Source organism: Oncorhynchus masou, chromosome 22, assembly GCF_036934945.1.
Source record: "Oncorhynchus masou masou isolate Uvic2021 chromosome 22, UVic_Omas_1.1, whole genome shotgun sequence".
NCBI lineage: Eukaryota > Metazoa > Chordata > Actinopteri > Salmoniformes > Salmonidae > Oncorhynchus > Oncorhynchus masou.
The window spans coordinates 28,908,714-28,930,526 of NC_088233.1; the positions used below are offsets into that span (position 1 = coordinate 28,908,714).

The 21,813-nt window shown below is 45.1% G+C and overlaps 3 protein-coding genes across 6 annotated transcripts in view; 1 reads left to right on the plus strand and 2 right to left on the minus strand.

Moving 5' to 3' along the window:
- Positions 1-1,879, minus strand: part of c2cd5 (C2 calcium dependent domain containing 5) — a 64,336-nt gene extending 62,457 nt beyond the window's left edge. For all 3 annotated transcript variants that reach the window (XM_064929819.1, XM_064929818.1, XM_064929817.1), the window contains exons 1-3: positions 1,608-1,879; positions 475-583; positions 259-345 (exon numbers count right to left, since the gene is read on the minus strand). In XM_064929819.1, the coding sequence (XP_064785891.1) occupies positions 259-345; positions 475-564 (177 nt within the window). In that variant the 5' untranslated portion in view covers positions 565-583; positions 1,608-1,879. The remainder of the gene's footprint in view (positions 1-258; positions 346-474; positions 584-1,607) is intronic.
- A 4,361-nt stretch (positions 1,880-6,240) lies between these two features.
- tnni1c (troponin I, skeletal, slow c) lies at positions 6,241-9,707 on the plus strand. 2 transcript variants are annotated; one of them, XM_064928926.1, is made up of 6 exons: positions 6,241-6,276; positions 7,480-7,521; positions 7,705-7,836; positions 8,401-8,490; positions 8,649-8,831; positions 8,974-9,707. In XM_064928926.1, the coding sequence occupies exons 1-6, from the start codon at positions 6,244-6,246 to the stop codon at positions 9,070-9,072; spliced, it is 579 nt and encodes a 192-aa protein (XP_064784998.1). In that variant the 5' UTR covers positions 6,241-6,243; the 3' UTR covers positions 9,073-9,707. The 2 variants fall into 2 exon arrangements, with proteins under 2 accessions (XP_064784998.1, XP_064784997.1); XM_064928925.1 differs by lacking the exon at positions 6,241-6,276 and having other exon boundaries at positions 7,420-7,521.
- Positions 9,708-12,480: 2,773 nt separating this feature from the next.
- Positions 12,481-21,813, minus strand: part of b4galnt3b (beta-1,4-N-acetyl-galactosaminyl transferase 3b) — a 45,768-nt gene continuing 36,435 nt past the window's right edge. Inside the window, exons 8-20 of the mRNA XM_064929820.1 lie at positions 21,342-21,420; positions 21,172-21,238; positions 20,899-21,051; positions 20,707-20,816; positions 20,525-20,625; positions 20,223-20,296; positions 17,424-18,738; positions 17,062-17,321; positions 16,816-16,969; positions 14,743-14,815; positions 14,468-14,621; positions 14,259-14,385; positions 12,481-14,138 (exon numbers count right to left, since the gene is read on the minus strand). Of these exons, the coding sequence (XP_064785892.1) occupies positions 14,027-14,138; positions 14,259-14,385; positions 14,468-14,621; positions 14,743-14,815; positions 16,816-16,969; positions 17,062-17,321; positions 17,424-18,738; positions 20,223-20,296; positions 20,525-20,625; positions 20,707-20,816; positions 20,899-21,051; positions 21,172-21,238; positions 21,342-21,420 (2,779 nt within the window). The 3' untranslated portion in view covers positions 12,481-14,026. The remainder of the gene's footprint in view (positions 14,139-14,258; positions 14,386-14,467; positions 14,622-14,742; positions 14,816-16,815; positions 16,970-17,061; positions 17,322-17,423; positions 18,739-20,222; positions 20,297-20,524; positions 20,626-20,706; positions 20,817-20,898; positions 21,052-21,171; positions 21,239-21,341; positions 21,421-21,813) is intronic.

Below are 21,813 nucleotides of genomic sequence, written 5' to 3' on the forward strand. Positions count from 1 at the left end.
GGGATGCCCGGAGGGGCGCAAAGATTTTAGCATGTTTTAACACATGTAACTGACATTTCCTGCAATCTAGAGCAAAAATGGCAAATATAGTTGTTTTTTTACATTGTGGCGCAGCCGGTCCACAAAGTGGCGAAGCGCCCCTCTTACATTCTTTGTGGAGAACCCTGCTGCAGCTTCTTCACCCTGTAATCCTATGCCATTCACAAACACCTTCCTTCACAGAGAAATAAGTCAAGATGTCATATTCACACATTTTACCTCAAATTTGAACCACTCTGAGTTCCACTGTGGATTAAGGGACTTGGGGTAGACATCCGTTTTGAAAGTTGTGTTGCCAAACTTGACCTGTAAGACAACAATGAAGAACACCACAAGGCTAGTACTGCATCACTGTAACAAAGTATATGTGTTGAAGGGGTTGTAAGATTACGTTGACCTGATGTTTTTTTCAGGGTTAGAATGGACCATGCTCACCTCTACAAAGGCATCAGTGAGGTCGCTGGCTCTGTCCATGACTGGTAAGTGACGCCCCGCCACAATCTTAGCTTTCAATTTACCCGGCATAATTCAGCTTTGTCATCACCTTCGGATCAAAGAATTACAGGTAAATAATTGCATTACTACAATAGCAATATTGTGTATTTTACCTGTATTCACCAGATCATGATAAAACCTGGCCAGCAGCATACCACCCTGCATCCCACTGCTGGCTTGCTTTTGAAGCTAAGCAGGGTTGGTCCTGGTCGGTCCCTGGATGGAAGACCAGATGCTGCTGGAAGTGGTGTTTGGAGGGCCAGTAGGAAGCACCCTTTCCTCTGGTCTAAAAAAATATCCCCAGGGCAGTGATTGGGCCATTGCCCTGTGTAGGGTGCCATCTTTCGGAAGGGACTTCAAACGGTTGTCCTGACTCTCTGTGGTCACTAAAGATCCCATGGCACTTATTGTAAGAGTAGGGGTGTTAACCCTGGTGTCCTGGCTAAATTCCCAATCTGGCCCTCATACGGTTACCTAATCATCCCCAGCTTACAATTGTCTCATTCATCTCCCCTGTAACTATTCCCCAGGTCGTTGCTGTAAATGAGAATGTGTTCTCAGTCAACTTACCTGGTTAAATAAAGATGAATTGATTAATGCGCTACCAGATCTAAGGTCACACTGCAGTTGTGGCTACTGAGTAGTAGAAGGCTGATGCTAGTCCTGACATGGTCAGGCGACATATGTTGGTGACAGTTGACATCCAGAGATTGACATGTACCAGCAAAGCAACATATTCTGGCCATGTAGCTATAGCTAATACAGTGGTCATTCTACCTTATTACTTGTTTCACTGACGTTACTGTAATATGTAAGATACGTTAGCTAACTGGTTTATAGAACTAGGTTACTTGGATGACAGACTTAGTTAGCCAGTTAACTAATTGAGAGCTTATTGCAACAGCCACACAGTTAGCTTAGCTTGGCGTTACTGCATAGCAGTTGACTGACATGCATGCATAACGTTACCCCCTGTATTTCTGTGCGAACGGGTCGCCACACAACATAATGAAATCTATGTTACAAACAGTATAACAAACTGGCTGTTATTAGACGTCACTGAGTGTCCTTACCTGGACTATGTCAAACGAGAGAGCTGGGGAAACAGCAGCGTTTTTTCAGACGGACTTTGTTGGCAGCCCGCGCGCCAGACCTCCGCATCTCTACCAAACATGACGAGATCTTCTCTTAAAAGCCCGGTAGATGTGGCTAACATTTACTATAACTACGCTTTATGGCCATTGACTGCTTTAAAAAAAAAAGCTAATTCAAATTCACTGTACACACATTGCGGTTAGCATCCCCAGCCAGCTCAACGAATGGAAAATGCTAGCCAGCGCTGTCTTCTCTTCTGGTGGAAAGGTGGTAACGAAATCTTGTTCACGAGATGTAAAACTGTAACACCGGCTTCATCTTCACGTTAGGCTTTCTCATACTTAGCCCAACTGACCGCATGATGTCGCTATTATTCCATTTTCGTCGTTTGTCATCTTACTTTACGCTTTACTATTTAACTAGGCAAGTCAGTTAAAAACAAATTCTTATTTTCAATGAATGCGGAACTGCCTTGTCCGGGGGCAGAACGACAAATGTGTACCTTGTCAGCTCGGGGATATGAGCTTGCAACCTTTCGGTTACTAATCCAACGCTCTAACCACTAGGCTACCCCGCTGCCCAGAGTGTCACAAATGGACCGGATCGTACGTAAAACATCCTCCACTCAGGCTGCACTTGTGTGCGTAACCTCCTTAGCTCGATTTAATGGTTTGTTGGTGAAAAAAACGGGGGACATATGCACATTGTCTTAATAAAACAACATTTTCAACCACCATGCTAGAGTGGCTAATGCGAACTTTACTTGCTGATGTTGCCCACCATGTTCAACCAGGTGTGCAACATCCAGAAGTTGTCCGAAAATCCAAAAAACAAAAACACGATTTTTTTCCACATATGAGTTGAGTAAATCAACGCCTGTGCACCCTGAATGGAGGATGTTTCATGTACAAACCGGTCCATGGGGGCCAGAAGTTTTTTACCGGCTGGTCTCATTAGTCAGAAAACAACATAAAATGAATAATAGCCCCACCTTGCGGCCGGTTGGGCCTGTCCCATACACACACAATGAGGTGAAATGTGTACAGTATTAATATAACAGTAGATGTAATATGCACTAAAATAGATACATATGCGTCAGATTTTGCCATATCACTTATGCCCTTCAAAATTATCCACAATGAGGTTGAGATGGAGTGTGTGTGTGGCTGTAAGTGTGCGCATGTGGACGTGTTTAACTATACTTGTGGGGACCATAAGTCCCCACAAGAATAGTAAACAAATAGCAATTTAACCAACTGGGGAGGTCAAATGCTATTTCTAAGGGGTTTACAGTTAAGGTTAGAATTAGGGTTAAGAGCTAGGGTTAGGTTTAGCTTCAGTTTTATGGTTTGGGTTAAGGTTAGGTTTAGGGTAAGGGTTAGTGTTAGGTTACGGGTTAGTGTGTAGGGAAAATAGGATTTTGAATCAGACTAAATTGTGTGTCCCAAGTTATACAAGACTGTGTGTGTGTCCGTGCTGTTTGCTAGGTAGATTTGTCTGAATTAAATGATCAAGCCTTCTTCTTGACACCTGGTTAGTTTGTCCCCGGGGGTGTGTGAGGGGATAGGCTGATATTTTAATCTCAGAGCACACAGATATCCATAGCATCCTTGGAACCTTTTTTCTCCTCTCTGCCAAAGACCCAATGGCCGCTATCAAGGTTACATGGCAGGCTGAGTGTCCAAGCTCATATCCATTTCAATCTCTCCTTCCTCTGCTAACCCCCACTCCTAGGAATGGATAGCAGTTAGGATACAGGCATCGGAGTTCTCCCGACCCAGCTGAGGGTGATGGCGTACTAACACAGCTCAGCTTTACATCTTGTTGTTTAGGTATTTAATAGACATAGGAATGAAGCTTACATGTAGGGAGCCTATAGTGTCTGCCTGAGGGGAGGCGCTTATACATGGAATGAAATACAAATAATTTTCTGCGCTTGTCTGGTAATGGTCTTTTCAAAAATTGTCTGCAGGGATGGCTGTTGCTTCACAACCATGACCTTCATGGCAGTTTGTGTCAGGCATGCAATTTGAGATTTCAGTTGGACTGATAAATTGCCAAAATAAACTGTGATCCCATATCTCGGGATATTCTCTATAACCGAATGATAGAAAAGGAGCATTATTTTCTGGTCAACTCCAAAAACCTGAGACTATGTAGAGGCTTTGTTGGACTCTGACACTCTACTTGGACCTTCCAGCTAAGCACATTGTCCATATGTACACCTAGGTACTTGTATGAACTGACCTATGCTATGTTAGCATTGTGGACAACCACAGGGGTGTGTGGTCACCGACAGATATGGGGTCAAACACCATCTCTTTTGTTTTCTTTACATGAAAGATGAAATTGTGCTCATCACACCACTTGACAAACCTTTGAATCTCTGACTCGTACACAGTAGTATCAGCCTCTTAATACAATAGACCAAGAGTGGCGCTATCATCTGAAAACTATACAATGTAATTATCAGGATGACTGCTGGTTCATTCATTTGTGTACAGTGTGAATAAGATGGGCGACCTCACGCAACCCTGTGCTAATGTCTCTAGGCTCAGAGAGGGTTGCATTAACGCTAACCTGCTGAGTCTGGCTCGTCAGGAATGAGTGGTACTGCCGAATGGTGTAGGGGTTAACACAACTCTGCTTCAACTGGCCCTCCTGTTGCAGACCCAACTGCCATTGCATGCCCTTCGTGGAGAACGCCTTTATTTGTGACTCTAAACAGTAAACACTGTGGATGCCATAAAAAGCATAAATCAATGGGGAGGCCACATTATGGTGGTGTCAGAGTAGTCATTAATTACGATTTCTGAGCACAGACACATGCAAGACAAGCTGTTAGTCTAAGCACTGGAGATTGGGCAGGGCTTGACTGGGGCTGAGGAGGGGGCTGGAGCTTGGGTGTTGGGGCTGGGCTGTAACTGGGTTAGTTTGGGCTGGGATACAGTGCTATGAGAGAAGGCTGGGTTAGGTTAGTGTGCAGGGTTATGAGAACACTGAGGCTGGGTATAGCACAGGGCTGTGGTGAGTCTGTCACCTGTGAATGATCTATGGTGAGGCAGCGGCTGGGTGGGAGACAGATGGAGGAACGGGCCGCAGCATTGTGTTGAGGACAGAGATAGCAGCAGAAAGGTTACTGAATAAATAGAACACAGTGGAACATCTGCTGTTGACCTAAAATAACATACCCCAGGCTCTAACAGTAGACTATGGGAGAATCTCAATTGCACTCTCCTTGCGTCCCCTCTCCTCGCCTCCTTCTCAAAACCCATTGGAGGAGAAAGTTAGAGGGAATGGACCTCTGGCTTTCTCATCCAATGGGTTTTGAGATGGAGGCGAGTAGAGAAGAGAGAGGACGCGAGGAGTATATATTCACAAATAAAAGGTGCTGTCTGGAACCTCAAAATGTTCTTCAGCTGTCCTCATAGGATAACCCTTTGAAGAACCCTTTTGAGTTCCATGTAGTGGTTAGAGTGTTGGGCCAGTAACCGAAAGGTTGCTGGATCAAATCCCCTGGCTGACAAGGTACACATCTGTCATTCTCCCCCTGAACAAGACAGTTAACCCACTGTTCCCTGGTAGGCCATCATTCTAAATAGGAATTTGTTCTAAACTGACTTGCCTAGTTAAATTTTAAAAATGTAGGACCCTTTCCACAGAGGGTTCTATGTGGAACCAAAAAAGGGTTCTCCTCGGCAAAAAAAAACATTTGGAACCTTTTTCTTTTTTTTAAAGAGTGTACCTCTCAAACACACTCACTCAAACAGCACAGCTTGATCACACCAGATCATTACAGTAACTTAACTGAATACAGTGATAGAGCTGTGTATTGTGTGCTGTTTGGGTTATAATCTTGTCAGGCTGTGGGAATCTGTAACATGAGTTAACAGTCCGAGATTTCCAGTTGATCCCGCATGATGGACTGATTGATTTACAGCAGTGTCACCGGGTCACAGGAGAGATGGCATGCTTCACACAGGCAGCCAATACCATTGTCTGGTGTGTGTGTACTATATATACCAGCCGATGCCTACATGCTTGCACAAAGCCTTCAGTCCAAAAGCTTTCAACAAAGAGAGCACCTAACAGTGCAAAACAGGTAAGGGAACATCAGTAGAGGATTTAGTGATTATTATCAATCAAACTGTCTTATTAATGATTTGGTCATGTATTGCACTGATTGGTAGCTAGTTAATGTTATTTTATCATACTCATACCATGAGGGGTTTATGCCTCAACTGTAGTTTTTCAGGGATGTCTCTCTGACTCTACGTCTCTGATACAAAACAGACTGCTCTCTCTCAAAGGTTCAACAATGGCTGATGAGTAAGTACTACTTTTTAGAATGTTGTTACATGGGCAGTGTTTATTTATCCTAAATAGCTAATTTGTCATATTGAAATTAATGCTTTGTTCAGAAGTGAGTGAAGTCCATGCATTCATATGTCTGTCTGTCTGTCTGTCTGCCTGTCTGGCTTTCTCTCTCTCCCTCATTAAACTCTAAATGGCCATTGCAGTGATGTAAGTTTTTCTTTTAACTCTTTTGAAGTAAATCAAAATGAAATGTTTTGATATGTGTACTGACTGTGTGTGTGTCCTCAGAATGCCCCCATGCCAATGGCTCCAAAGGTCGAACACAACAAGGTAGATCTAATGTAATAATTGTCCATCTGTTACAATGGAAATGTGTCTGGAACTCTGCTACCAACACAACACACAAAGCGCTCCCAACACATCTACAGGTGTTATCAATATCAATGTTAACTCTCCTCTCTTGTTTTACCTCTCTTGTTTTATTTTCAGGGAAAGGTATGACAGGTGTGGGTAGGACTGAGTGGGGTACGCCAGTCAGAGAGACTTTGGCTCATTTTAGAGCTGGATGCCATGTTGCTGCCTCTGAACATTATATTAATCCAGTCTTAACAAGTATTTGCATTATACTTTTTGCAGTTCAGTTAGCTAGCTTTGTGTAGTTAACTTAATAAAATAATATGTGAACTGCTAGGCCACGATTGCCCAGGAAGAAGCAAAATGGCTGCTGCTGAATTATGTAATGCTGTGTAAATGTGTCTTCATGTGCTTTTTGGTTGAAACCGACATCCCCAATCTCTCTATGTTTATGGTTCTGGGATAGACCTGTGTGGGGTATGGCTGTAGGAATGTGTGGGGTAGGGCCATTGTGCTCAAATATAATGCGTACCGGAACCTAAATATAAAGAGTACCGGCACTCAAAATGAATACTGGCACCTATTTCAGTCCACCTCGAGCACTGGGTAGGACTGTAGGAATGTGTGGGGTAGGCTTTTGAGGGGTAGGGCTGTGTGGGGTAAAATTGCATGGGGTAGGGACTTGTGAGGTAGGCCCGTGTGGGGTAAGTCTGTGTGGGGTAAGTCTGTGTGGGGTAGAGATTATTGGGGTAGGGATTTGTGGGGTAGAGTTATGTGGGTTAGGGTTGTATATACAGTATTACAGTCTTAGGAAAAAAAGGTGCTATTTCGAACCAGAAAGGGTTCTTTGGCTTTCCCTATAGGAGAAACCCGTTTGGATCCAGGTACAACCCTTTTGGTTCCAGGTAGAACCCCTTTGGGTTCCATGTAGAACCGTTTCCAGAGGGTTCTACATGGAACCCAAAAGAGTTCTATCTTGAACCAAAAAAAGTTATACCTGGAACCAAAAATGCAGATCTATTTAAGGAGCAATACCACATATTCCAACTGTTTTGAAACAAGCATACTTCCACACTGGCTTTACACAGATGTGGCCCAAATCTAGGACCTTGGAACAGAATGTCACACCCTCAATTATTAAACACTTATTTAAATAGAATTTATTGGTTTTATTTTCAGCCCAAGTCCAAGATCTCATCCTCCCGCAAGGTGTCACTGAAGGTAACAAAAAGGTCACTGAAGGTAGCAAGCATGGACACAAACACATGCACACTAAAGCACCATCTCCTCCACACCGTCAAAAAACAGCTGATAGAAAAACAGCTGCCCAAAACAGCTGATAGAGTAACAGACACACAGATACACACACTACCTCTCCAAACTCCGTTCGTCTACCCCCACCAGATCCTCCTATTGTCACGTGCATTAGAGGAGCTGGAGGCAGAGAAACAAGCCAGAGAGGAGGAGAAGGTTCGCTACCTGGGGGAGCAGCTCCCGCCCCTGCAGGTGTCTGGCTTGTCCTTGGAGGAGCTGCAGGTGAGTGACAGACACTACAGCAAATCTGTGAGGAGCATGAAGAACTACAGAGATACTTTAGCATTAGAAATAAGAGCTACCTCCCGAGTGGCGCAGCGGACTAAGGCGCTGCATCGCAGTGCTTAAGGCGTCACTACAGACCCGGGTTTGATCCTAGGCTGTGTCATAGCTGGCCGTGACTGGGAGACCCATGAGGTGGCATACAATCGGCTAAGTGTCGTCCAGGTTAGGGGAGGGTTTGGCCCGGACGGGACTTTCTTGTCCCATCACGCTCTACTCTTTGTGGCAGGCCGGATGCCTGCAAGCTGACTTTGGTCGCCAGCTGGTGCGGCTAGCTTCCGGGTTAAGCGAGCAGTGTGTCAAGAAGCAGTGCGGCTTGGCAGGGTCGTTTATCAGAGGTCGCATGGCTCTTGACATGCGCGTCTCCCGAGTCCGTAGTGGAGTTGCAGCGATGGGACAAGACTGTACCTACCAATTGGATATCATGAAATTGGGGAGAAAAAAAGGGTAAAACTACAAAATAAAATAAAAGTACAAAATGTATACTGTGTGTATGTGTTGTAGAAACTGTGTAAGCAGCTCCATACCAGGATTGACCAAGTGGATGAGGAGCGCTATGACTGTGAGGCCAAAGTCTACAAGAACGGCAAAGACGTATGAAACCACGTAACCACCTAGAGTACTACACACATACACACTTATTTAAACTAACATCAAATCATCCATCATCTAATTGATCATCATTTTATTAGTTTAATGTCAGGGACCATGTACAACAAATAGCAGTCATCTGATCCCTCCCCCCACTGCAGATCCACGAGTTGAAGCTGAAGGTGATGGACATGGGGGGTAAGTTTAAGAAGCCAGCTCTGAGGAAGGTCAGAGTATCAGCAGAGGAGATGATGAGAGCACTGCTGGGCACCAAACACAAAGAACATATGGACCTCCGATCCAACCTCAAGTCTGTTAAGAAAGAGGACATCAAACAGGAGAAGGTGAGCAAACATGAAATGACAGACAGATTACAGACAGCAAAACCGGGATCTAACAATAAGCCTGATGAATTGTTTCGGGCCAGCTAGGACTGGTTTGATGTGGTTATTTCTGGTCTGATGTGGTCTTGTTTGCCCCCGGCAGGAGGGCAACCTGGAAGTGGGAGACTGGAGGAAGAACGTGGAGGCCATGTCTGGCATGGAGGGCAGGAAGAAGATGTTCGATGCTGGCGGTGGTCAATAAGGTGGTTCCTCACCGCATGGGGGTGGGGACACAGAATTCCATTACACTGAGGGGTAAAAAAAATGTTGGAGAGAGAAGAGAGGAGAGAGAGTGGAGATAGTGAGAGGGACTGGGAAAACCCGTATCCATGACTGAACTAAAGGTGCACAACTCAGGTCCTAAACCAGGGCTTTAAGACACCACACTTCTGAGTCTCTGTGTCAAAGGTATTACTGCTGTAGAGCTCATGTTGCCTGCTGCAGGTTATAGCATAGCTACAAAAGTGCCTATCTATCAAATCACTACTGTATTTAGTCTAACCAATGTTCTCTCAAGTAGTATCTTTAAAAAAAAATCAAGTTAAGTTTAAGGAATGTGAATATACAAAACTGCCCAATGTTATTTGTAAAAAGTCAGAAACTTGTAAATAGTAATTGTGTTGACTTAGCCTACACATACTGACTTGTCTGTAGTAACATAGCCAAATGAAATGACATAACCACAAAAACATATTAAAAATCACTGTAATTCAAAAACCGAAGGTTGTATGTATGAATGTTTGACAGCCAGTTGCACAACATGCTGTAGCACCACTATTATAGTATACTGTATACTGAACATAGTAGTTACACGGTTACCCCTGTGGCGTCTCATGAGTCAACAAAACAATTACATGCTTCATTTTCTATTTTATGAATTGACAATTTCAATATAAATGTGACCGTGATGAATGTACTCTGCATACCACCATGCAGGCAGCTGACAGCATGTATCAGTGTGTGTGGAATGGGAGGACCTTGTCTTCAGACATCCTGACAGTGTAAAGGCAGAGGCACAGTGTTAACCTCTGACCCAGGATATACTTAGCCTCTGTTCCTTCCAAGAATTCATTCCACTCTGACAAACTCCTCAGACACATCACAGGCGACCTCAGTATAACATCACTTAATGACCTCGGAATGACAGGTGAAGATTGAGAATCAGAAACACCTCAGGCATGCAAAAACAGAGGCCACCAGAGGTGGAACACAGGTGTGTGTGTGTGTGTTGGCTCACTTGTTCGATGTCTGTATATGTACAGATAAAATAAATACTTGCTCACCCAGAATAGTTTTTTTGCAATTTTGTGCCACCAAACTTCAAAGAAACGTAATATAACATCACGTTGGATAAAAAAATTAGGATCACAAACTGTAAACTCTATTTATTGCTAAAACTAAAGAAGATGGCTTGGCAGATGAAAAACAGCAGCTGACGTTTTGTCAAAACTGGTCATAAACCAGTACAACACAGTCACAGGTAAAAGGGTCCTGTAAATGACTCTTGGTGGAAGGAGTTGATGTTGCTGTGGTCCAGGTGTAGCTCTTCCAATGATGGTAAGTAAAGGTTGAGGCTGTCTCCTGAATTTGTTTGAACCAAGAGAGAGACCGCTCAGATTTGTCAGAAGCAGGAATACATTGTGAATGAGACTATCCCTGTCTGTGATAAGTTAAGACTTTGTTTACCTAAATGGTTTCCACTCAAAGACAGGTGTTTGAGATGAGAGGGCCAAGAAGGATTCTCCTTTAACTCAATTCTGTTGGGGCTCAAGTCCAGTAACTCAAGACACTTAATCTGATGGGTGTGGTTGGCAATAGCATGGAGTTCCGTAAACCGGTTTTTTCTCAGGATGAGTTTGAGCCCTGGGAATATAGGGTTGTGTTCACTCAAAATGCCAAAACCCTGCAGTCTGTAGGACCTGGTTAGAGAGGTCCAACACCTGCAGGTTTGGCAGGCCTGAAATCAGACCACAGAGCATGAAGTTCATAGCAGTCATGGAGATCCTCAGCTTTACCAGACTTCTATTAATATGCAGTACCAGTAAAACATGTGGACACACCTGCTCATTTTACTTTGTGGAATAACGAATATTGAAGACATCAAAACTATGAAAAAACACATATGAAAATAATCTGCTCAGACCCCAACAAAGGATCATCAAAAGTCATACTATAAATTCTCGGACAACCCAAAGATTCCTAGATGCCCTTCCAGACTCCCTCCGCCTGCCCAAGGACATCAGAGTACAAAAATCAGTTAACCACCTAACTGAGGAACTCAATTTAACCTTGTGCAATACCCTAGATGCAGTCCCCATCTGGACAGGTTAAAAGCTCTGATGTAAAGTCCCTTGTTTAGGGGCCCTGCATGGTTCTGGTACTGATTCAGACTGATTTTTAGCCCTTTCCCCCCCCCAAATTCGTGGTATCCAATTGGTAGTTAGTCTTGCCCCACCGCTGCAACTTCCGTACGGACTCAGGAGAGGCGACGGTCAAGAGCCGTGCGTCCACCGAAATACGGCCCCGCCAAGCCACACTGCTTCTTGACGCAATGCCCGCTTAACCCGGAAGCCAGCCACACCAATGTGTCGGAGGAAACACCGTACACCTGGAGTCGATAGAGCACGATGGAACAAGGACAAACCCTCCCCTAACCCAGACGACGCAGGGACAATTTGTGCTCCACCTCATGGGTCTCATGAGGAGACTCCGTGCTAGACTGAGTGCTACTTGTGCTGCTTTAACATACTGAACGAATGAGGTAGTCATGAAAAAAATAGTCAAAAACAATTATTGCACATAGTGTGAGTCCATGCGACTTACCATGTGAATGTTTACTCCTGAACTTATTTAGGCTTGCCATAACAAAGAGAGTTGAATACCTATTGATAAGACATTTCAGCTTTTCATTTTTAATTGTGTTTAACGTTTGTTTTAGGGGATTGATAAGTAATATCTTAATTATTGTTACAAATGTATGATGCTCATTTTCCCTCTCTCTACTCTTTTGTTTGAAAATAAATTGTTTTTTCAGCATGGCAGACCGAGCTCCCAAGACTGGAATGTACAGCAAAACAGAAAGGGAGTGTAGACACGAGACAGAAGGTAGAAACAGCTGCCATGAGTCTGACTTCAGTAACAAAAAGGTCAGATACACAAGGTATTGTGATACTCCCAATCACATTGGGAAATGGAACACAAAATGTAGCATTTTTAAAGCGGCAGTGCCGTCAAAAACATGATTTCCAGTTTTTGTTTATTTTCACACGGCGGTCGAAATAACACTGAAATGGTGAACATTTTGATAACGCCCTTTTTGTGTAAGAGCTGTTTGAAAAAAAATGCCTGGAAATTCAAGCCTGTTCAGGTGGGTGTTTTTTTGGGCCCAGATCATGACATCAATCTGATTATTCTGACCAATGACCAGCCATCGATAATTTGCATATGCATCCTCCTACTTTGAAGGGGTAAGTGGAGTAGGCTCTCGACTAGAGTTTAGACGATCCAATTTGGGAAATTAGGGCTGTGTATGTAAATATATTAACATTTGTATCAACACGTCCAAATGATGAGACAAAGCATTTCAATGGCAAAAGGAGGCTCATGGAAATAAATTATAAAAATATATTTGGAGTTATTTTCATGAAATAAACAGTGATTTATTAGACATACAGTGATGATTTATAAATCTAATGTAAAAGACTACATGGGGGGTTTTAACTGACAAGTTCAGGTAGTATTTCCCCATTTCAAAAGTTTTCTAGTTTTGTGTCAACTGAACCCCCAGCTTCACCGAAGCTGTAGAGAAGGCACGGGGTAACATTTAAAAAACTGTTAACTTGCAGAAGGGGTTTGGTGTGAGATCCTCTTAAGTATAATCCATAGAAAATGACATAGACAGCAGAAGGATACATGCAATAGGCACAATGTGACATCCAAGAGTCAGTAATATGTAGTAGAGCTCTACAGTAGCAGAGCTATGGAGCTTATGAATACAGCAGGCTTCATAATGCACATCGCATATTAAAGGAAATATCCCCATCCAGTACAGTAAACTTGCCTGAATCAGAAGTGATCCCCCTTTTCACGTCTTAATTAATTCTATGAATAAAACAATGTTTTAAACCAAAAAAATACAAATCACAGTGATACAGTAACATTGTTGCATTTTGTCATTGTCAATAAATAAGCTGGACCCTGATTACATACAAATGCTGTATGATCCATGATGCTTAAAATTGTGTGTATCATCTCTGTCTTTGGTTGGGCAGCCCAGGATTGTCCAGACTAGTTCATCAGTACCAGTGACCAGAGCAGGTCATCACTGCTCCCAGTTTTCTTATTAGTCTCTTCACGCTACCAAAGACATCTGTTATTGTCTAGCCAAAGGAAAATATCCACACTGTGTGGAAAAGGTTTACATTTTTACTACAACAGTATCTCCTTAGAACAGGATCCTCAGTAGTGTGTTGTTAAAATAGAGTAAACCAGTAGTATCATGTTTAAATAGAGTAAACCAGTAGTATCATGTTTAAATAGAGTACCCAGTAGTGTTTTGTCCACCTTTTCTCAAATCCAGTTGTTGAGGTCTGATTCGGGACTGATTCAGACGCAGGTTGTTATTTATTGTCATTAGTCTTTCCCTGGAACAGCTTAGCAGTGGTCATAAAATCTGTTTTGCAACCCCAACCACACTGCTAACCCAAACCTTAAATTAAGACCAAAAATCCTGAATTTTTAAGTTGGACAATTTTGACTTGGCAGCTGCCTCCAGGGCAAGAATCATGACAATAAACATCAACCTGTGATTCAGACCTGGGACACTAGATGAGTGACTCTCTGGTCACCCAGCAGTACTGCGGACCTACATGTTCAGATTTGAGTACCTCTGCTCTAGTTTTCAGTCTTTTTCCAGGGCAATCAGTATTATGTTGTGTTCCATCATCACCACACCCTCAAACATTTTGAGTGACAGGGGATATCACCCAATGGTGTCAGGAATCCCCTCTGTCCTGCCCTCTCGTTAACCGGTCGACAGCTGTAAATGGCTGATACGAGGAATGGGGACGTTAAAGTGTGGCAGTTTCCTTGCACCCACGGATGAGTTGTCGTGGGTACGGCTGCGTCGCTGAACGTTTTGGCTGCGTTGTTGTGGGTTACGTGCCGCTGCGTTGGGTGCGTCTGTTCCACATGCCACGTTTAGAGTGGTAGTGATGTAGGAAGTTCCTCATGTAGATACGCTCCACCTCCAGGCCCGACTGCAGAATCCTGACACAGAGCAGGGGAGAGCAACATAATTCCTATTAATGATCAGATTGACAGAGCAGGCATGAGCAACAGAACACACACAAACATGCACCAAACAACCATAGACAGACAAACACACACCTGTCCAGCAGCTCCCAGTCCTCTCCTCCCCAGCGGTCAGTGAAGTCATGTGTGTTCATGCCTCCTGCAGCATCCAAGTCAGACTTATAGATCCCCAGCAGACCAAACCCATTCACCTCCCAGTAACCTGGAACACACACAGAAAGACGTGTGAGACGTGTGTGTGTGTGCACGTGCTTGTGTGTGTGCACGTGCTTGTGTGTGTGTACCTCTGGGCTCCCTGGGCGTAGCCCCACAGTCCAGTCTCATGACGATAGGAGCGAAGGCCATGTGTCCCTCCACACAGTGTTTCCTGACTGAGTCGATGATGGAGGGGGGGAAGTGGATGTGGAGGTCACACAGAAACACTATACTGTGCTCATTCTGGGGAGGAAAATATCATATTTATGCCCATTTCATGAAACTCAGTTGATGTATGGAACACAAAACAGGACACACCCACTGTCTGTCACAGTGATGATGTCACTGATCATGTCTCACTCACAGTGATGAGGTCGATGCCGGCCTGTAGACCAGCGGAACGCTCAAAGTTCCCACTCAGCTTCAAGTATTGGTACCTGGTACACAGAGGCAAGTTATCAGGGGTGAAAGTAAGCCGCACGGTTCAATCATTCGCTTATCACAATAATTTAAGCAAAGATGCCACACGGTAGGATTTTACACCATCATTTATTATTGCCGCATCTCAGCCAAATGAAAAATTAGCAAATGGACTAGAAAATGGGTGGTACAGTGCCTTGCGAAAGTATTCGGCCCCCTTGAACTTTGCAACCTTTTGCCACATTTCAGGCTTCAAACATAAAGATATAAAACTGTATTTTTTGTGAAGAATCAACAACAAGTGGGACACAATCATGAAGTGGAATGACATTTATTGGATATTTCAAAACTTTTTTAACAAATCAAAAACTGAAAAATTGGGCGTGCAAAATTAAGTTAATACTTACAGCTGTAAGTCGCTTGGGGTATGTCTCTATCAGTTTGCACATCGAGAGACTGACATTTTTTCCCATTCCTCCTTGCAAAACAGCTCGAGCTCAGTGAGGTTGGATGGAGAGCATTTGTGAACAGCAGTTTTCAGTTCTTTCCACAGATTCTCAATTGGATTCAGGTCTGGACTTTGACTTGGCCATTCTAACACCTGGATATGTTTATTTTTGAACCATTCCATTGTAGATTTTGCTTTATGTTTTGGATCATTGTCTTGTTGGAAGACAAATCTCCGTCCCAGTCTCAGGTCTTTTGCAGACTCCATCATGTTTTCTTCCAGAATGGTCCTGTATTTGTCTCCATCCATCTTCCCATCAATTTTAACCATCTTCCCTGTCCCTGCTGAAGAAAAGCAGGCCCAAACCATGATGCTGCCACCATCATGTTTGACAGTGGGGATGGTGTGTTCAGCGTGATGAGCTGTGTTGCTTTTATGCCAAACATAACGTTTTGCATTGTTGCCAAAAAGTTCAATTTTGGTTTCATCTGAGCAGAGCACCTTCTTCCACATGTTTGGTGTGTCTCCCAGGTGGCTTGTGGCAAACTTTAAACAACACTTTTTATGGATATCTTTAAGAAATGGCTTTCTTCTTGCCACTCTTCCATAAAGGCCAGATTTGTGCAATATACGACTGATCGTTGTCCTATGGACAGAGTCTCCCACCTCAGCTGTAGATCTCTGCAGTTCATCCAGAGTGATCATGGGCCTCTTGGCTGCATCTCTGTTCAGTCTTCTCCTTGTATGAGCTGAAAGTTTAGAGGGACGGCCAGGTCTTGGTAGATTTGCAGTGGTCTGATACTCCTTCCATTTCAATATTATCGCTTGCACAGTGCTCCTTGGGATGTTTAAAGCTTGGGAAATCTTTTTGTATTCAAATCCGGCTTTAAACTTCTTCACAACAGTATCTCGGACCTGTCTGGTGTGTTCCTTGTTCTTCATGATGCTCTCTGCGCTTTTAACGGACCTCTGAGACTATCACAGTGCAGGTGCATTTATACAGAGACTTTATTACACACAGGTGGATTGTATTTATCATCATTAGTCATTTAGGTCACATTGGATCATTCAGAGATCCTCACTGAACTTCTGTAGAGAGTTTGCTGCACTGAAAGTAAAGGGGCTGAATAATTTTGCACGCCCAATTTTTCAGTTTTTGATTTGTTAAAAAAGTTTGAAATATCCAATAAATGTCGTTCCACTTCATGATTGTGTCCCACTTGTTGTTGATTCTTCACAAAAAAATTCAGTTTTATATCTTTATGTTTGAAGCCTGAAATGTGGCAAAAGTTCGCAAAGTTCAAGGGGGCAGAATACTTTCGCAAGGCACTGTATATGCTCCAAAATGCAGTGTGGTTTCATATCTGTGACGAGAAAAATTAGAAATTTTATCAAGGCATAAATGAATGTCCAAGACCGAGACAGCAGTGGACAACACCTCAACATTAATGCTGGAATTATTTTAGAGTGGAGGAATGTGCACAAGTAGTCTACGGGAGGCTTTCAGATGATTTGTTTACATACCATTTTTATAATTTATTGCTCAATGAAATGCCACACACTGCGTACCTGTGCAGGGTGGATGCCTTTAGTGCTGCCTCGATGTCCATGTCAGTGCTGTTGTAGTCGGTGATGATGAGGTTGAAGTTGGGGTCTCCAGTGGTCTGGTACAGACCCTCCATGTCAACTATCAGCTGCTGCACCCAGCGGGCCTGGTTCTTTACTGACACACACAGATAGACACCCACAAGAATAAAGCAATATATCACCCTACAACAGCAGGAGAGTAGCAGTAGGGTGTGTGTTTGTGCATACCTGGTACGATGAAGTGGACAGTGGCAGTTGGGTTCCAGTGAAAACCAACAGGGTTGCAAAGCAACATCTCAGGGGCAGGGCGAAGCGGCGGGAGTCCCCGGGGGCGAGATAGTCTGTGGCGAATCAGAATGTAGATGTAGTGTGACAGGCGAAGGTGTTGGCCATTCACATCCCTCAGCTCCAGCTCCAGGAAGTACCTGCTGCCCTGAGCTCCATCCACTCTCCTCTCAACGTTCAGCACACGCACCAGGCTGAAACGCCTAAGGAGGGAGGGAGGGACAGGTTTAACACACTCACACATATACTGTACACACACACACACACACACACACACACACACACACACACACACACACACTGACCCATGGTGTCTGTGGTTGAGTTTGTCCATGAAGGCCTTGACGACAGGCAGAGCGTCTCTAGGGTGGAGCAGCAGGTTACCAGACACGTTACAGCGGAGGTCTATCCAATCAGACCGCATCGCTTGGAGGTCTAAAGGGGTCACCTGGAATGTCTGAGCCCAGTTCACCTCAGGGTCAAACACTGGTCGAGGGGTGGAGTCATAAGACAAGCCCTCCACCTCTTCAGAGTCTCCCTCAAGACCCCATAAAGACTCACTCACACCCACCTCCTCCCCCTCTCTCTCACCACCTCCCCCTCTGTCAACCCCTTCAACCAGACGGTCCATCCCTCTGACCACACCAGGGGGCAGATCCCCGTGGAGTGTGTTGTCATAGTCAGGTTGCGGTCGTGACTTTATCTGTGGTTGTGCTCGGAGGATGATATCTGTCTCTAGGACCTGGACTCTCTTCCTAGTCACAGTTGCTTTGTGGTCCGACTTAATTAGCGGTGGTTTAACCTCAGGCAGTCGTGTGGTCCACTGTTTGGTAACCGCTGACCACAGCTCTAGTGTACGGTTAACAGGTCTCCGCCGTTGACCGACCCTGAAGGACCAATTAGAGACAGTGGGAGGTGGGAGGTGCTTCAGGGGATTGGGTGTTGCGTTACCCCAACCCCTCGGACCAGGCTGTTGAACACGCCGGTGCCTCCCTTGCAGCTGGGGAAGCCGAACTTCTGGTCCGTCTCCCTCTACTGGCAGGTTCTGGTCTAGTTTTTGTGGTGCAGGTAAAATCTTTAACCCGGCTGAGTTCTGTTCTGCTGGTCTCTCTCTTGGTCTGGTTTGTTTTCGGGCTACTGGTCCCATATCTTCGTTGTCTGCTGGCGTCCCTCCTGGTTTCTGTTCCCCTGCTCTGGACTTCACAGGTCTGAGCTGTTCTGCTGGTCTGTCTGCTGGTCTTTCTGCTAGTCTCAGCTGTTCTGCTGGTGTAATCTGTAGTGATGTATGTGACCCAGGACCTGGGGGGATCCCCAACCCATCCTGTTCTGTTGCTCTGGTCTGGACTACAGCTTGTTGCTCTACTACAGCTGCTGCATTTTCTCTCCTCTTCCTCCTCTTCTTATATGTGAGAGTATCAGACATGTTTGTGTGTGTAGGTGCCCTGTCGGCCTGTGGCAGGGAGAAGAGTTTACGTCGTCGTCTCTGAGCGTAATCGTCATAGTCGTCTCCATAGTCAGGAGGGGCCGGGTCTTTCTTACTCGCCCCTCCCACATTTGGAGGAGCCTCGCCATCTAACCCCTCCTCTGGGACCGCCTTTCTCCTCCTCAAGATGCCATCAACTACCAAACAATACGCAGACAGAGAAGAGTGTTAAAATAAAACCAAGGCCGACCTGCGACAGTTCATATACACTGCTCAAAAAAATAAAGGGAACACTAAAATAACACATCCTAGATCTGAATGAATGAAATATTCTTATTAAATACTTTTTTCTTTACATAGTTGAATGTGCTGACAACAAAATCACAAATTATCAATGGAAATCAAATGTATCAACCGATGGTTGTCTGGATTTGGAGTCACACTCAAAATGAAAGTGGAAAACCACACTACAGGCTGATCCAACTTTGATGTAATGTCCTTAAAACAAGTCAAATGAGGCTCAGTAGTGTGTGTGGCCTCCACGTGCCTGTATGACCTCCCTACAACGCCTGGGCATGCTCCTGATGAGGTGGCGGATGGTCTCCTGAGGGATCTCCCAGACTGAGCGCATCTGGGACATCATGTCTCGCTCCATCCACCAACGCCACGTTGCACCACACTGTCCAGGAGTTGACGGATGGAGCGAGACATGATGTCCCAGATGTGCTCAATTGGATTCAGGTCTGGGGAACGGGCGGGCCAGTTCATAGCATCAATGCCTTCCTCTTGCAGGAACTGCTGACACACTCCAGCCACATGAGGTCTAGCATTGTCTTGCATTAGGAGGATCCCAGGGCCAACCACACCAGCATATGGTCTCACAAGGGGTCTGAGGATCTCATCTCGGTACTTAATGGCAGTCAGGCTTCCTCTGGTGAGCACATGGAGGGGTGTGCGGCCCCCCAAAAGAAATGCCACCCCACACCATGACTGACCCAGCGCCAAACCGGTCATGTTGGAGGATGTTGCAGGCAGCAAAACGTTCTCCACGGCGTCTCCAGACTCACATCTGTCACACGTGCTCAGTGTGAACCTGCTTTCATCTGTGAAGAGCACAGGGCGCCAGTGGCGAATTTGCCAATCTTGGTGTTCTCTGGCAAATGCCAAACGTCCTGCACGGTGTTGGGCTGTAAGCACAACCCCCACCTGTGGATGTCGGGCCCTCATACCACCCTCATGGAGTCTGTTTCTGACCATTTGAGCAGACACATGCACATTTGTGGCCTGCTGGAGGTCATTTTGCAGGGCTCTGGCAGTGCTCCTCCTACCCCTCCTTGCACAAAGGCGGAGGTAATGGTCCTGCTGCTGGGTTGTTGCCCTCCTACGGCCTCCTCCACGTCTCCTGATGTACTGTCCTGTCTCCTGGTAGCGTCTCCTGGTAACACCTGCAGAACCACTTCTTTATTGGGGGTGTCTTGCTAATTGCCTATAATTTCCACCTGTTGTCTATTCCATTTGCACAACAGCATGTGAAATCTATTGCCAATCCGTGTTGCTTCCTAAGTGGACAGTTTGATTTCACAGAAGTGTGATTGACTTGGAGTTACATTGTGTTGTTTAAGTGTTCCCATTATCTTTTTGAGCAGTGTACTTTTTAACCAAAGAAAAATGTGTCTCCTACCTCTACCTCTGGCCCGGCCCTCTCCCTCCTGCACCTCTGGCTCATCCAGCCTCATGTACCTGGAAAACCCATACCTAGAGCGTGGTGATATGGGGGGGGGGGGGTAGAGAGGGAATGTTATCATCTCTCTCTGACGACATTATCCATAACTTCAGTGATTGCACCCTGCCCTCTGCTGGTTGGTAATGGTAACGACCTCATACAGGTTAAGCCGCTTCTTAGACCAGAGTCATAGATAGAGAAGTAACAAATACAAACACTCTCCCTTTCCCTCTCCCGGCCTCTCTCCCTCCCCTCCTCACCTGTCCAGGTATAGGGGACTGTCGTGGTAGAAGCAGGTGTTGTCTGTCTCCATGTGTGTGAGCCGCGTGTAGTCGTTGGGATAGATGTAGGACATGTGGACCTGGAGACACACAAACATGGTAATAACACGCTTATTTCTGTTAGTTATAGGGATTCAAGGTGGAATATTTATGGTACTTACAAATTGCAGGCCTTGGTATCGCAGCAGAGGGAAACCTTTGATGATGTAGCTGGGTTTATAGGAGCAGTCAGGTAACACGCCTTGTAGGAACCTAGTGTCTAAGGCAGGGACTACACACACAGAGTTATTTGTTCAATCTAGTGACTGTAGTGTTGTGTGTGTGTGTGTGTGTGTGTGTGTGTGTGGTCTTACTCTGGTATAGGGTGTCGCGTGGGTCGACTCTCAGCATGTCGGCTGCAGGCTGGTTGCTCAGCTGGTTGTCGGGCTGGTTGCTAGGCGAGCGGGTGTGACTAGCAGCCGTTTGGGGTACATGAGTGATGTCACTCATCCTTAGCGCAGACTCATCTGTACACACACACACAAACATCTGAAATATATATGTCTGAAATAACAGTTAGATAGTTAAAATTTGTTAGTAATATTGAATAGCTAGAGTGTGTGTGCACGTGTGTGTGTGTTACTCACTGCTGTAGAGGGATATGTACTTGGAGCTGATGACTGTAAACCTTAGACCCTCCTGGTTCAGCTGCCACTGTGTCAAAACAAATACACACACACGTAATACTACTGCCCAGATGCGCGCGCACACGCACACACACACACACAGGAAAGTGTAGAGAAGAGGGGAAACTCACCGCCACCTCTATGTGGTCTGTTCCTCTGTCGTTCTGTTTATGGACTATCTCAAAGAAGTACCTCCTTTGAACTGACAGCCTGCAGAACACACAAAACAGTTACTGTATGCTAGTTTCTGATAGGCAGTTGTAGATGCCTGTCATGTCATGCCCCTTAACTGTGAATGCCTTTCTTCCTCCCCCTTCCATAGCTACCCCCTCTCCTGCCAATACCTGACTATCACCTCCCTCCCTCTATCACCTCCTTTAACCTCTCTCTCCCCCTGTCCCCCTCCCTCTTTCTACTCCACCCCTCTCTAGCCTGTGGTCCATGCTTCATTATGGTAGTTGTGACAGCTTCTTTTGTCAGGATCAATCCCATGTCTCCCTGCACCATTCATCATTGTACACACACACACACTCACCTCAAAAGGTGTGTATGTGTACATTTCTGAATGTGTGTGTGTTCATCCTGGCTCAGTAACATAGCTCC

Bases quoted from the DNA above. Each gene is read 5' to 3' on its own strand.
- tnni1c (XM_064928925.1), top strand. From the start codon at position 7,420: ATGTCACACCCTCAATTATTAAACACTTATTTAAATAGAATTTATTGG. The intron at 8,491-8,648 runs GTATGAAACCAC...CCCCCACTGCAG, and splicing joins TCTACAAGAACGGCAAAGAC to ATCCACGAGTTGAAGCTGAA. The intron at 8,832-8,973 runs GTGAGCAAACAT...TGCCCCCGGCAG, and splicing joins AGGACATCAAACAGGAGAAG to GAGGGCAACCTGGAAGTGGG.